A 15,395-nucleotide genomic window follows, 5' to 3' on the forward strand; every position below is an offset into this window, starting at 1 on the left:
TGTCTCTCACTCTCTCTAAACGTTGAGTGAGTCTGGTAGATCCACAGCGCCATCAGTCCTGGCCTCACCAGGGCAGTCCATTTAAAGGTAATCATGCGTGTGAGTGCGTCAGTATCGCAGGGACCAGCTAGCTCCTCTTTTTCTCTCTTTTAGCTCCGGGAGCTATCTTTGACTTAACAAGGAGGCCCATTGGTGTGACGATTGTGTTTGCGCAGGGGAAGATGGGAACTGAACAGACATGGATGGGCAAACTTGATGGAGGAGCGTTCCCCAACGTCTCCTGTCACAAAACAAAGAAATAGAGAGAGAGAGAGAGAGAGAGAGGAGAGAAGGAGAAAGGTGGGGATAGATGTGGGGGTGGGGAGCATTCTGATGATTAATTATGTTTGGGATTCCCCAATTAAAATGGAAAATTTCAGTTAATCAACCTGCCAATGCGGTGTGCTGCGGTGAAGAATGGTATCAACGTTGGCTTAACATATAGAGGAGGACGTACAGCAGTGAATATCACTCAAAGGGGTATTAATAGTAGCATGCACACATCATATTTCTTCAAATTGAATTCCTATTCAAAATGACAGTACATTATGTACTGAAACTGTAGACATAAAAATATAGAAATTGTGCCATGGGCTAATTCAAACAAAGCATTGCTGTGCCAATGGAACACAACAATAGCTGTGACATGCTGAATGAACACAGGCCGTGAGGGAACTAAGAAGGAGACGTTTTCCTGTCCCCATCTCCCCTGGCTGGGCTCCCTCGTATGACTGTCAGACAGTCACACACACACACACAAACATTCATACAAGTGTGCAGGGTAAGGGAGGAAGACAGAGGGGGGAGAGGGGGAACAGAGGAAGCAGTGTAACCCAGGAACAGTAAGAGGAAAGAGGGAGAGAGGTGCCGTGTGGAAGTATAACTCAGAAGGGAGAGGAAGAGAGGGAGCAGAAGTATAGCTCACACATGAGGAGAGAGGGAGAGAGAAAGGGGAAAGAAGAGAGCGGAAATCATACAGGGGAAGAGAGGGAGAGTGCAGCAGAGGGAGCTGTAGCAGACAGTAGTCCAGGCGTGCAGTGCAGTGAAGTGCGGTGCTGAGGAGGGCATTGGGAGTTGAGGAGGGCCCCAGAAGACTCCTGCGGCTCTATGCTCCACCCCTCTCCTCAGCGAGGGGCTCAGGGAGTGCTCATCCCAGCGCCTTCCTCCCCACTGGCAATTTGTTTTCCTAATCCACCAGAGCCTGGTGCTACCACTACCCCCGCCCCCCCTCTCTCTCCCTCTATCAGGCAAGGCCCCCTTGGGAGCCCAATTAGGGCCGTCTCCCCCACACGCAGATCTACCCAGGACTTCTCCTCCTCGTCTTTTTTTAATCAAATAAGACTCCTCTGGAGGCTAGTCCTCGTTTTAAGGAGACGGCATTCTGGATTAAATTTTAATTAAGGAAATGCTAGCCTTTTAGAAGACATCGGAAATGAATGGATTTGGGAGGGCGAGGGGAAAGCCACCCAGCGAGGTTTGTGTGCTTCTCTGTGGGAGTGTTTGTGTGTAGATGGAATCTGAATCATATTATAGTGCTATTATTGGTACAAGTACAGGTTCATCATTGGAATAAATTGATAGCTTATTAATGTCATATCATTTTTCATTACTATAAATCAGACAGACTTTGTTTTTCTTTTTCTGTGGGGTAAATAGCTGTAATTTTTTTACAAGATAATCAGGTACTTACTACCTAAATATGTAAACACGGTGAATGGATTAACATCTAAAATGGAGGTTCATCCACTCTACCTGGTTATGTCTAGTTTCACTCTAAATTGAGATGGTATCAAGCGTGACCAGTGCCTTTCTCTGGGAATACGTTGCCATCTACTGACAATCATGTGAAAATACAATTTAGCTGAGGTAAATATAACTAAACCACTTACAGTATACATAGTCATAAACATATTTTTTACCCTCCAAAAAAGCTTTGTTAATGTACAGTACTGTACCTTTGCCTTATCTTGCATTATCTCTGCAGAATCTAGGAGTTCTCCTTTTCATTCACCTTTTGTAATTTTTCAAGCTTGCCCTCCTTGGCAGAGGTTATTCCATATTGCTTACTCATATCAAATCCTCTCAGATCTCCACAAGTGTTAAGGGGGCAATTAAGTATAGGGTGTCTGTCTGTACAGTACGAGCTTGTTGTCAATTTCATAGTTACCTACTGCAGTTTAATCACCAGGGGGCGCCAAAAACCTGACTGATAGAGTAGCCTATAATAAATTCAGCTGGCCAAAGCCCTTTGACAACAGAGTGAGCTGCAGGTGGATCAGATGGATCCTTGACCTTTACCCCTGTCAGGGGATTAGCCAACACACTCAAAACATTTACTGGGAAAGGTTTAATAATAGGGCCTACACTCAAAGGTGAGCATACTCTCACAAGACTAAATACTAACTTGAGAGATGCTTGAAAAAGTAAGGGGATAATTATTGAAGTGATTGACATGCCTGGTAGTGTGGTCCAGTTGGCTACACAGATTATGTGAATACAGTGATTGACAGGGCTGGATGCTAATGGGGGAGGGCCTTGAGGGTGCAAGAATAATGAAGTGATTCAAAGCGCTGGCCAGTTTTTTTAAATGTATTTTTATTTAAATTTTATTTATTTACCCCCTTTTTCTCCCCAATTTCGTAGTATCCAATTGTTAGTAGTTACTGTCTTGTCTCATCGCTACAACTCCCATACGGGCTCGGGAGAGACGAAGGTCGAGAGCCATGCGTCCTCCGAAACACAACCCAACCAAGCCGCACTGCTTCTTAACACAGCGCGCATCCAACCCGGAAGTCAGCCGCACCAATGTGTCGGAGGAAACACTGTTCACCTAGCGACCTGGTCAGCGTGCACTGCGCCCGGCCCGCCACAGGAGTTGCTAGTGAGCGATGAGACAAGGATATCCCTACCGGCCAAACCCTCCCTAACCCGACGCTAGGCCAATTGTGCGTCGCCCCATGGACCTCCCGGTCGCGGCCGGCTGCGACAGAGCCTGGGCTCGAACCCAGAGTCTGGTGGCACAGCTAGCACTGCGATGCAGTGCCTTAGACCACTGCGCCACCCGGGAGGCGCCCCGCTGGCCAGTTTTATGCGTCCGTCACATGCCAGGAAGGAGCCCAAGCCACCTGTGTTATTAGAGGAATGCAGTGCCCATGGCATTGTTGCCCCTGGAGACCTTGACTCCTCTCCGCTACCTCTGCTTGGAGCAGCACCCAACATGGACACAACCCCCCAGTGGTCCTCTGGGGGAAAATATCTTCACCCTTTTGGTTCACGCAAGGGCGTGCCAGGGACCACAGCAAATAGGACATTCTCCACAGTCTCCCCAAGCCCATTCTCCCATACCAGAACGTTTTATTTTACTGTACACGCACGCACCCCCCCCCCACACACACACACACACACAAACACACACACAACCACACACACAACCTATCACTCAGCTAAAACAGGCCTCTCTCCAAGGTTGCTTAGCTGTGGAGATGAGTTACTGCCGTCTGACACAACAATGGTCACCTGTTTTCCACACAAACATAAAGTGCCGCCAGCACAACAGTGGTCCATATCTGTACAACTGAGGTAAATAGGAGCTATTTTCTTGCTTGACTGTTCAATTTGAAGGGCTTATGTTTCTATCAAGAATCTGGTGTTTGGCTTATACAACCCAGACATCTATAAGCTGCCAATAATGACATACTTTGGTCCCAAAATACTGTTTCAGACACAAATGTTGAGCAGTGAGCACAACTGAATTGGTTGACAATAGTGAGCTATGTTGAGAGTGCAGCTGACATCAATGCGTCAATGTTATTTCCTGTATTCATCTCTGTAGTGATTGCTAAATGAATTGTTCACCTACCTAAAGAAATATCTTAGGGGTTGATTATAACGTTTAAATGTGAGACAATACAATGGTTAAGTGATCAACAAAGCCCGGTGACCTCAGTGACCTTAGCCATTCCATGGTGTCCAACACTCCTATTAATGAAAAGCCACACAAGAGCTGTTCAAAGCGTGTTCTTCCACCGCAAAATAGACAAGGGCATCAATTCATTACCGTGGTAATCTGGCGGGCTGAGACGCGGTGTCGCACCCAGCCTAACTACAGGATCTGTGAAGTCTGAGGCATTGACACATACTCACAACTCACACTGTCCCCTCCTCGAGGATAGGGGCCGGATTTGACTGTCTGACCGTGGCCCCTGCTCCTAAAATAAGGTGTCACATAAACAGTTCAGAGCCACAGCACCCCTGCATGGGTCAATTATAATGGGGGGCTGGGGGCAGTGGGTGTTAGTCCTCTATATGGCTGGCATGCCTTGGGTGACGTTCCCCCATTGTCTAAACATAGAGCAGGTGGGCAGAGGAGCCAAGTGTGTCGCTATATAAGTGACCAGGGTCATTTTTTAGTGTCCTCTCAAGCGTAAGTGAACAACTGAGAAGCTCCTGACATAATGGTAAGAATGACACCTCCCTCACTCTCTGCTCTCTACTTGTCTTCGTCTTCACCTTGGGGTTAACTAAGTGTCTCACTTTCATGGTGTATAGGATGCTTAGAGTTCTTGGAGAAGCTAAGCTTACTTCAGAAGTAGACAGGTGTTGATGTTTTTAAATGTATTTATTAAGATTCAATTTAGTGAGGTAATCAAGGAGCGAGCACTCTTGTATATTTGATAACAGCTGTGCGGAATGGTAAATTAACGGAGTAAATTTCTTGCCAATCGTAATTAAAATCCCAAACTGTAGTGATGGGGGAGCTTGATTGCATACCAAACATGTTTGAATGATAAGAAGAAAGAATATCTTGGAAGGTTAGTAATAACTGTGATTATTAGGTCTGATAAAAGTAGGACCTAATAATAATATGCCCTAACCATCTCCACAGTGTATCCAATCAATGTAAAGAGCAGGAACGCCATTCAAATAGTTAATCATTTTTTGGGGTGCCCGACTCTGTTGATTGCAACGCTTGACCTCTACTACAGTGTTGTAAACATTTGTGAACTGTGGCTCTTCAATATTGAAAGCTTGCATGCTCTAAAAGTGATACGTTTAATTAGAGATATTAATAGTCATGTAGTTTTGTGACCGCATGCTGTGCTCTGTAGTTCAATGTTAGATGTTCATAGTTTTGGTTATGCATTTGAAATGAGCAAAACCCAATAAATGTAATTTATGTCATTAGTCTTACTTATTATTCATTATTATAACTTATGGAATATAATTAAGCAATAAGGCCCAAGGGGGTGTGGTATATGGCCAATATACCACGGCTAAGGGCTGTTCTAATGCACGATGCAACGCGGAGTGCCTGGACACAGCCTTTAGGTGTGGTATATTGGCCATATACCACAAACCCCTGAGGTGCCTTATTGCTTTTATAAACCGGTTACCAATGTGATTAGAGCAGTAAAAAATAAATGTTTTGTCATACCTGGGCTATACGGTCTGATATACCACGGCTGTCAGCCAATCAGCATTCAGGGCTCGAACCGCTTTATTGAAATGTATGTACGCTGTTGTTATTCATCATAACCTCAAAGTAATAGCCATTTCCCTGTGTATCTCAGGCACCCAAAAAGGCAAAGAAGAAGGCAGCAGAGGCCAGCTCCAATGTGTTCTCCATGTTTGAGCAAGCCCAGATCCAGGAGTTCAAGGAGGCTTTCACCATCATGGACCAGAACAGAGACGGTTTCATTGACAAGAACGACCTGAGGGACACATTCTGTGCACTGGGTGAGCTAAGGCTAATGCTTACTCCTCTGGAGAACGGCCCTTTGCAGTATAAAATTGGTGGTGAAGTTATCTTCAAGTTAACTTCAAGTTATCTATCTTGGACAAGAAGTTACCCCTCCCTCTGTCCTCCAGATATCTCCAATGAGTGTCATGATTGCTTCCACAAAACACAAACATTTATATTGAGAATGACTGATCCAAACAACAATCTCTGACCATAACACCTGTGCTGCTCAGAGTCATGTATTTAGAGAGTTGGCCCATTAAGGTTTCTACAATATGATGCACTTACAGTACCAGTCAAACGCTTGGACACAAGCCAACAAATGCTCAGCATATGTGGGAACTCCTTCAAGACTGTTGGAAAAGCATTCCAGGTGAAGCTGGTTGAGAGAATGCCAAGAGTGTGCAAAGCTGTCATCAAGGCAAAGGGTGGCTACTTTGAAGAATCTCAAATATAAAATATATTTTGATTTGTTTAACACTTTTTTGGTTACTACATGATTCCATATGTGTTATTTCATAGTTTTGATGTCTTCACTATTATTCTACAATGTAGAAAATAGTCAAAATAAAGAAAGACCCTGAGTAGGTGTGTCCAAACTTTTGACTGGTACTGTACATGACCCAACATTCTATGGCAGCCATGTTAGCACCTCATTAACATTACATGGGGAATATAATGTCTATAATGAGCATTATGAACCATTTACATGACACTTCAAATTATATGGCAGCCATGTTAGCACCCAATTAACATCACATAAATGTTCAGAGAGTGCCACTTTCTCCTCCATAGCCGTTGCTAAGTAATAATTGACACTTCTGCATTGTGCTGTTTATTTCTGATAGTTTGCAAAACCTATGAAGATGTCCAGTGATACCATATATGCAATTTGTTGACACCAGAAGTCCACAACACAGTACAGACTTGGATACACATGATTCTGAAAGTTAATCAATAAATAGCCTGTTAAATTCGCTGCTCTGTTTTGATTATTTACAGTCGGTCATTCCATAGGGAATTGTCAGAGGCGCTCTTATCCTACTGTTACATCACCAACATTTCGAGAATAAAGGTGTTAACATGGCAGCCGTTCTAAAACCTGGCCAAACTCTCTATATACATGACTCTGATGCTATGTAACTGAATGTTCAGAATTAGAACAATATTCAACATTCTAAAAGTTGGCCCAACTCTATAAATAATACATGGCTCTGGTGCTGCTGTACTTTCCCACCTGGTCACGTGAGTGGTCCCACTGACCTCTGACCTCTATCTCTTCCTGTCCTGTGTGTCTCTGCAGGCCGTCTTAACGTGGGTAATGATGAGCTGGACGAGATGCTAAAGATGGCCCCTGGACCCATCAACTTCACCATCTTCCTCTCCATGTTTGGCGAGAAGTTGAAAGGTCAGGCGACACCACTGTATGGCCCACAAAGGCTTGCACATGTCATATATGGTTCATCACATGTAAACTGAAATATTATGACTAGCTATTGCTTATAACAATCACATATTCAGACTGACATGAGGCAAATTACTATTTTCCTCAGTGATATTTTTTCACGGTGCACTGTTTAGACAGACCAGCTGTATGTCTGAAAAAAGTGTCCTCTCTCAGGTACTGACCCCGAGGAGACCATTATTAATGCCTTCAAGATCTTCGACCCCGAGGGACAGGGAGTCCTCAAGGGAGAGGAGTAAGGACTTTATTCATTCTAATACTGTCAAACATTACAACAGTAGCTGTCGCTCTATCCCCTAATGTGTATGCGGTACAGTTAGTAATGATCAAATTCCTAAAATGCTCTAATTAGTCGGTTTAGGAATTATTCAAGAAGTCAATAACTACTACAGTAATAGATAAGGCATTAGAATTGCTTTTAAAAAATTACTAAATTCGAATCTATTGAACCTCTTTTATGGTTGCTGATAATTACCCATCAATAATAGTTTCAGTAGTTTTATAGATTCTTGTAGAACAATTTGACCTTTTCTTGTGACTTTTAGGAAATAATTAACGAAAAAAGTGTAACTTCTTGGAGCCAACTCTGAGAAAAGAACTCACTGTCACGGTTGATGTACTGTACCTAACAAGTCATCATTTTCCTTTCCAGTATCAAATATTACATCATGTCTCAGGCGGACAAGTTCACCGAAGCTGAGGTAATGTCCTTCTCCCAAGTTTCTGAGGCTCAGTGGGATTTGTGTTTGGAATCAGTCAACTTTCACTGGTTGACTTATACCTCATTTCCTGTCAGAGTCCCATCCATCACACAAGTCCATTTCATAGACTATACCTCTAACCCACTTATCGCTGACCCTGAGCCCCATCAGGGCCCAGTAAAGCTATGGAACAAACGTTTCCCTCAGACCATCTGGTCCTCACAAAAGTGATCCTGTATTACATCACAAAGACAGTGAATCTGATCAGAGCCCCCATCCAGAGCACTGTCCCCTTCTAACTATATACAGGAGGCCTATATACTTCCAGTGAGCTTACGCAGTACTGATATGAGACCCTATAAGACAATGGCATTCCTTTCTTAAAAGCATATTGATGTACTCACAGAAATAACTTGCATTCATTTTGAATGAGTGTGTATCATGGTTCGTTTACATAGCATAAAGCACAACCATGAGTGGATATTTCGGTCTCATGTCGGCTTATTCAAAGAAGGCCAGATCGTGACTTGAGATGCATGTGTGTTCACTTTTATTTTAACTAACGATACACACCAAGTTCAGCTTGGAGTGCTAAAAGGCTAGGTTAATGTATTATTAGCATAAGGTGAAAACAGTTACCAATCAGTTTTTCAACCCATGACATTGCATGACCTTTGTGTGCTTCACCCTTCCAGGTTGAAGACATGTTCACAAATTTCCCCCTGGACGTCGCCGGGAATCTAGACTACAAGAACCTGTGCTACGTTATCACACACGGAGAGGACAAGGAGTCGGAGTAAATGAGCCAATCACGAGCTCTCAATCACCCAACCAATCACCTTGGACTGCCCACTACACATCATCGCCCTGTACACATGACCCGTTTCCTTTTCCACATCTCAATTTCCCCACAATAAAAAACGAATAAAAAGGACTTTGGTGTGTGAACGAAGCATTGTGTCATTTGAACTCCAAGATGACTGTGTTGAAAGTGAAGAGTTGACTGGGATCAGAGGTAATGCTCAACAATGTATTGTATGTGAGATGGGAATAGCCTTAAGCATATTTCAGACACCCTCAAGTCGCTGGGCTTCACAGAGGTTAAGTGCAAGAAGAAGAGCGCTAATAGGGATACACATAGGAGTTTGGTGACTGATAAGTCTATATTCAGATTCAGCCTCTGTCCCATTTGTCTATTGTGTTACAATACATCACAGTATTTACAGAAAATTACTAGGAATTTGAGACTCAGATAGGACAAGCAGCGAGCCAGAATACGTTGCATTGTGCATGTGAAATATCACAAGTTCTGCCGAAGATCAACAAAAGACAGGTGTCACACCCTGATCTGTTTCACCTGTCCTCGTTATTGTCTCCACCCCATCCAGGTGTCACTTGTTTTCCCCAGTGTATTTATACCTGTGTTTCCAGTCTGTCAATGCCAGTTCGTCTTGTATGTTTCCAAGTCGACCAGCGTTGCCTGCCTTGACCACGAGCCTGTCTAGCACTCTGTACCTCCTGGACTCTGATCTGGTTTTTACCTTTTTGCCTGTGCACGATCATTCTCTTGCCTACCCCTTTGGGTTAATAAACATTGTAAGACTCCAACCATCTGCCTCCTGTGTCTGCATTTGGGTCTTGCCTTGTGCCTTGATAACAGCATGTTTTATCATTTACATCTACTAAAAAATAGGGCTCATTGATGTGTCGCAAAATAGGCTACATTTAGAATTCAATATTTACACTTTTCAATACATTGATTGCAATCTGAACAGTAGAGCCATATCAATGGTGCAGCAACAAAACAGACAGAAAAATCCCAATGAGTCAAAATTATAGTTAACATCTTTTCAAAATACTGTGCCAACCCCCCGCCCCCACCCCCCAAAAAAGGTATACAAAAAAAAAAAAAGGGAAGATACTGTAAAACTGAACCGTTTACCACTTGGAACCTCACCACAAAGATTGAAAAAAAAACGAATGTAATGAGTCAGGATATGGTCAGAGACATATGCTCTAGAGGGAAGGACATAACAGTTGAGCTGCAATAATAAACTGGGTACACGCTCTGCAAAGGAGTTGGCAAGGACTCCACACTTAATATAGCAATGGTCATATGAGAGCAGCCAACAGTCTAACGGGGGTTCATTCTATTAAATCTATTTATACATTTGGTTAAATAGGTTTAATAGGTTTTCAACAGGTGCAGAAAAACCATTATGTAATGTAAAAATGTGAGCTTATAATAACTCCAGACTGAAAGAAAGAGAGTAAAGATGGTGATAAAAGTAAGATCAATAGGTCACACTTTATTTTACAGTTGGCTATTCAACTGTTTCACCTGCTTCATCCGCCTACTTGTTGACACAGGACTGCACTCTTAGAGGAACCCCATAGGATAACCCATTTTAGGTCCAGACAGAACCCGTTTTGTTTCAGGTAGAACCGTCTGTGGAAAGGGTTCTTCATGGAACCCAAAAGGGTTCTTCAAAGGGTTGTCCTATGGGGACAGCCAAAGAACCATTTTAAGTTCTAGATAGCGACAAGGATATGCAACAGAGTGGCAGATACAAGATCACCTACTGCTTCGGATAAAGAATTACCATAAACAGAAAACCTAAAGAAAACAATTTTTTTCCACTGTTGTGTGCAAATCAAATTCCAACCATTAAAAACAGAAATCAAATCTTCACAAACCGTGTAAAAAAATAAAGTACATATATTATTCAAAAGCGGTCATGATATTTTTACTGAATACAAAAACAACTGTTATATATTCAACCCACTGGCTAAACTATCTCCATGAAACTCCTTGTACACTTGGTACACCCTACGGTTTCCATCCTTTAACAGGAGCAGTGACGACCACTCAGGGCAGGTGGGGCTGTTTAGCAAAAAAAAGATATACAGTACCAGTCAAACGTTTGGACACACCTACTCATTCAAGGGTTTTTCTTTATTCTTACTATTTTCAACATTGTAGAATAATAGGGAAGCCATCAAAACGATGAAATAACACATGGAATCATGTAGTAACCAAAAAAGTGTTAAACAGATTCATCAAAGTAGCCACCCTTTGCCTTGAAGACAGCTTTGCACACTCTTGGCATTCTCTCAACCAGCTTTACCTGGAATGCTTTTCCAACAGCCTTGAAGGAGTTCCTACATATGCTGAGCACTTGCTGGCTGCTTTACCCTTCACTCTGTGGCCCAACTCATCCCAAACCATCTCAATTGGGTTTAAGTCGGGTGATTGTGGAGGTCAGGTCATCTGATACAGCACTCCATCACTCTCCTTCTTGGTCAAATAGCCCTTACACAGCCAGGAGGTGTGTTGAGTCATTGTTGTGTTGAAAAACAAATGATAGTCCCACTAAGCGCAAACCTGATGGGATGCTGCAAACTGTTTGCTGGATACCGGTAGCCAAGTCAGCACTATCCATGAGTCATTCTTCAGAGAACACTTATTATGGGAAGATGAAGACACGCTTTCAACAGCAGGATGGCTTAAGATAACTGTAGCTAACGGGTTGGACATCCCTTACATAGGTTACCTTGAGTTAGACTTAGAGACCATGGGGACAACTTTACCTAAGTGTGGCTTCCTGGTGGTCAGTGATCATCAGCAGTCCCATACTACAGTACCAGGTCTCCTTGGAATGAACATCATCAGCAGATCCAGACAACTAGTCCATGTTGAGTTTGACACAACTCTAGGCTGTGAGTTGGATTCTGATTGGAGAGAAGCCTTTCAGCGATGACAGAAATGTGACGTAATTGAAAAGTCTTCAGCTGCCCGTGTGGCTGGTAGGGATACTGTACATGTACCTGTGTCCTCCGTAGCCACAGTCCATAGTCTGATAGACTGTGGCTACGGATGCGCATCTGAGTTGCAGGTCAAAATACGAAGATCCTGCACCTGCTCGCACAGGAGAATATACCTTCAAACTGCCTGGAAAAGCCCAGAAAGTAACCTCCCCTGCAGCCCCTGTAACCTCCCCTCCGCATGATATTGGGTTGAAAATGCCTATGTACAGTACTTAGTTGTATTGATTTGATTTGGGGAGAGAAAGCTGATCCTAAGTTACTATGTGGGAAACGTTACCCGCAAGGGTTTTGGTTGGCCAACAGAGGTTTTCATACTGCAATTAGCTAACCAATATCCTAAAATATGAAGTGAAATCAAGCATAGAAAACACTATTGGTATTGATTAAAAAATATTTATAACGTAAAAAACGTATTTAAATATTCCCAGGCAAAGAACCCAAAGAGTGCCAGTAATCCCTGTACAGTTTCAAAATGCCTACCTGTTGAATATCCTCTTGTCTGCAGCAAATAAATGTATTACGGCGCATTGGTTAAATGAAGACATTCCTACTGCAGAAGAGTAGAGTGGTAGATTGAAAAACATTTATTTAATGGAAAAGATCACCCATAAAATAAAACTGCAGACATATGTAGACTGTGAAAAAGATGGGAACGGCTCCTTGGAAATAATATTGTGTCTAGATAAGACTCATTAGTCTCAATGCAACCAAACATATGATCATTTGATATTACATTTTTTGCATTGATTTTATTGTTACTTTATGTACTTTAGTTTCTTAATTCTATAGTTATCTTAATTGTTATATACTGGTAGGTATCTCAGACAACCAGAACCTTAATAATAAACACCATACTTAGGCTACTTCACAAACACTAATTGTAGGTTACTAGTTGACTGCACATAGCACGGACATAGTAGGCTATGACACCTACTCCGCAGTGGTCGGGAATGGGTATGGGGGCTGGAAACCCAGACCTTTCTGTTGGCGATCACACATACTAATGCCACGTTCATGTACTATCAGAGTTATCGGAAATTCCTAGTTTCGACTGTGAAGTTTTACTTGAATGACCCTCCAAGTAGGAATTACAAAAGGGAAACTGAGAAAATGTTGTTGCCGGTCTTATTGGTGTAAGAATTTATCAAAATTCAAAAGCACTTGAACACAATCATGTCTGAGTTACGACTTCACACTTTCCATTTCCCATGAGCATGTGAAGCCAGCATAATACTGCATTCAAGTGCTAGTCGGTACAAGGAAACTGAAATGTCTGACTTGCTAACTGGTTGAACGCGTTACAATAGCATAAGTATATAACATGATTGACACGACCAGAATAATCATCATGGGACGGTCTTAGAAGTGCCATAAGTGTAAGCCAACATAATTCATTATTTTACATGAACCTGTTTAACTGCATTTATATGGCTTAATTGATAATAGTCCAGGCAGACTCCTTAGAGTTACAAATACACACATCTGAGCAGCAAATATCATGCAGAGTTGCACCAGGAGAATTTAAACCAAACATATTTTTTTCAGGTCTTCTGTTTCCCCACATTTATTGATTAATTAATGAATTTCCCATCATGAACATGTATCCACATTCCCCAATCAAATACCTTCATTGATACCACAAAAAAAGGGACAAAACCCCCATAACATCCGACATAGCCTTGAAAAAATGCATTATGAAATAAATGTTGTAATGTACACAGAAAAGTGAATTATGAAGAAAATTGTGTAATGTAGGCCACCACGAAAATATGAAATGCATTATGAAGAATATTGTGACTACAAGTGCACCAGTTCCCCAAAGTAGGCCTATTAAGTGAAATCAAGGATAGAAAACAGTATTGGCATTATTAAAGGTTAGGATTCCTGGTTTTCACCCAGGTGGCCCGGGTTCAACACCCGGTATGGGAAATCACATCTTGGGATCCTGAGTGGGGCAGCGGTCTAAGGCACTGCATCGCAGAGGCATCACTACAGACACCCTGGTTCGAATCCAGGCCATATCACAACCAGCCGTGATTGGGAGTCCCATAGGGCGGCGCACAATTGGTTCACCGTCGTCTGAGTTTGACCGGTGTAGGCCGTCATTGTAAATAAGAATTTGTTCTTAACTGACTTGCTTAGTTGAATGAAGGTAAAAAATATATATAAAAATATATTTAGGTGACAACCTGGTTGATTAACAATATTGGGTTTTTAATACGTTAGTTTTTTTATATAAATAAATGTGGGACACAAAAAAAGGCAGTGTAGAACACCATTGCCCATCATGCATTGCTCCAATAACTTTCAAAACATTGTTCCAAAGTTTGCCCCCCCCCAAATGTATTTTCCTACGAATGAAGTCGCACAAAAATGTGTATTTTTCCCACAAATTAAGTCGCACATAAATTTGTATCTGTTCTCACAAATTAAGCCACACAAAAACACACGAAATCTGCTGCAATACTTTTTGTACATATTTGCACGTGTTGAGTGTGAGATTGTGTTGCAATAGGATGTGGTGCAATGTGGTGATATTCTGCCAGTGCAAGAGGCTAATGTCATATCGTCAACCAATCACATTTGTAGAATCCTTTTAGGCTATATAAACTTGGACAGTTACCTAACGGTACTTACAAAAAGGGTACGTCTAAGAGCTACAAAAGTAAGTAAATAGCAATGACAAACTGGGATAAAAAATTACTGAGGATAATAACAAACGATTTTGCCACTCCTATTTGCCATATCTTCCATTTAAGCCTACTTGAAAGTGTGCCCCCTCAGGAAGCAAAAGTCATTCTGTAACGGTTTTCTAGATCTTCCTCCTCCTCAGACGAGGAGAGGAGAGAAGGATCGGAGGACCAATACGCAGCTAGGTATGATGACATAATATTTATTTAACAAGACAAAAGACGAAACGAAATACTCTTAAACAAACTACAAAACAACAAACGAAGTAGACAGACCTGGTGCGACGAACTTACATGTAACACGAAGAACGCAATAACAGGAAAACTGACTACATAAAACGAATGAACAAACAAAACCGAAAACAGTCCCGTGTGGCGTAACATACAGACACTGACACAGGAGACAACCACCCACAACAATTAAAGTGAAAACACCTACCTTAATAAGGCTCTCAATCAGAGGAAATGAAAACCACCTGCCTCTAATTGAGAGCCATATCAGGTCACCCTTAAACCAACACAGAAACATAAAACAAAGACTACCCACCCAAACTCACGCCCTGACCGTCAAACACATACAAAACAACAGAAAACAGGTCAGGAACGTGACACATTCCGCCTCCTAAGAATTGTAAAGCCCCCTTTATTGGCTCAAAAAGCCAACCAATCAATCTGTTACCAACCCTAAGTAAACTTTTGGAAAAAATTGTGTTTGATCAGATACAATACAATGCTATACAGTAAACAAATTGACAACAGACTTTTAGCACGCTTAGGACATCCAACAAGCACAGCGTGTCTATGTATGCGGATGACTCAACACTATACACGTCAGCTACCACAGCGACTGAAATGACTGCAACACTTAACAAAGTGCTGCAGTTAGTTTCAGAATGGGTGATAAGGAATAAGTTAGTCCTAAATGTTTCTAA

General features: G+C 42.1%; 1 protein-coding gene across 2 annotated transcripts; it reads left to right on the forward strand.

Annotated features, from left to right (window-relative positions):
• The first annotated feature begins 1,385 nt into the window (after positions 1-1,385).
• On the forward strand, positions 1,386-8,879 carry LOC111979891 (myosin regulatory light chain 2, ventricular/cardiac muscle isoform). 2 transcript variants are annotated; one of them, XM_024010564.2, is made up of 6 exons: positions 1,386-1,513; positions 5,610-5,775; positions 7,083-7,187; positions 7,401-7,479; positions 7,897-7,945; positions 8,641-8,879. In XM_024010564.2, exons 1-6 carry the CDS (start codon positions 1,472-1,474, stop codon positions 8,743-8,745), a joined length of 546 nt encoding a protein of 181 aa, XP_023866332.1. In that variant the 5' UTR covers positions 1,386-1,471; the 3' UTR covers positions 8,746-8,879. The 2 variants fall into 2 exon arrangements, with proteins under 2 accessions (XP_023866332.1, XP_023866333.1); XM_024010565.2 differs by lacking the exon at positions 1,386-1,513 and adding an exon at positions 4,408-4,496.
• The last annotated feature ends 6,516 nt before the right edge of the window (positions 8,880-15,395 follow it).

Source organism: Salvelinus sp. IW2-2015, linkage group LG20 (genome assembly GCF_002910315.2).
Source record: "Salvelinus sp. IW2-2015 linkage group LG20, ASM291031v2, whole genome shotgun sequence".
Taxonomy (NCBI): Eukaryota; Metazoa; Chordata; class Actinopteri; order Salmoniformes; family Salmonidae; genus Salvelinus; species Salvelinus sp. IW2-2015.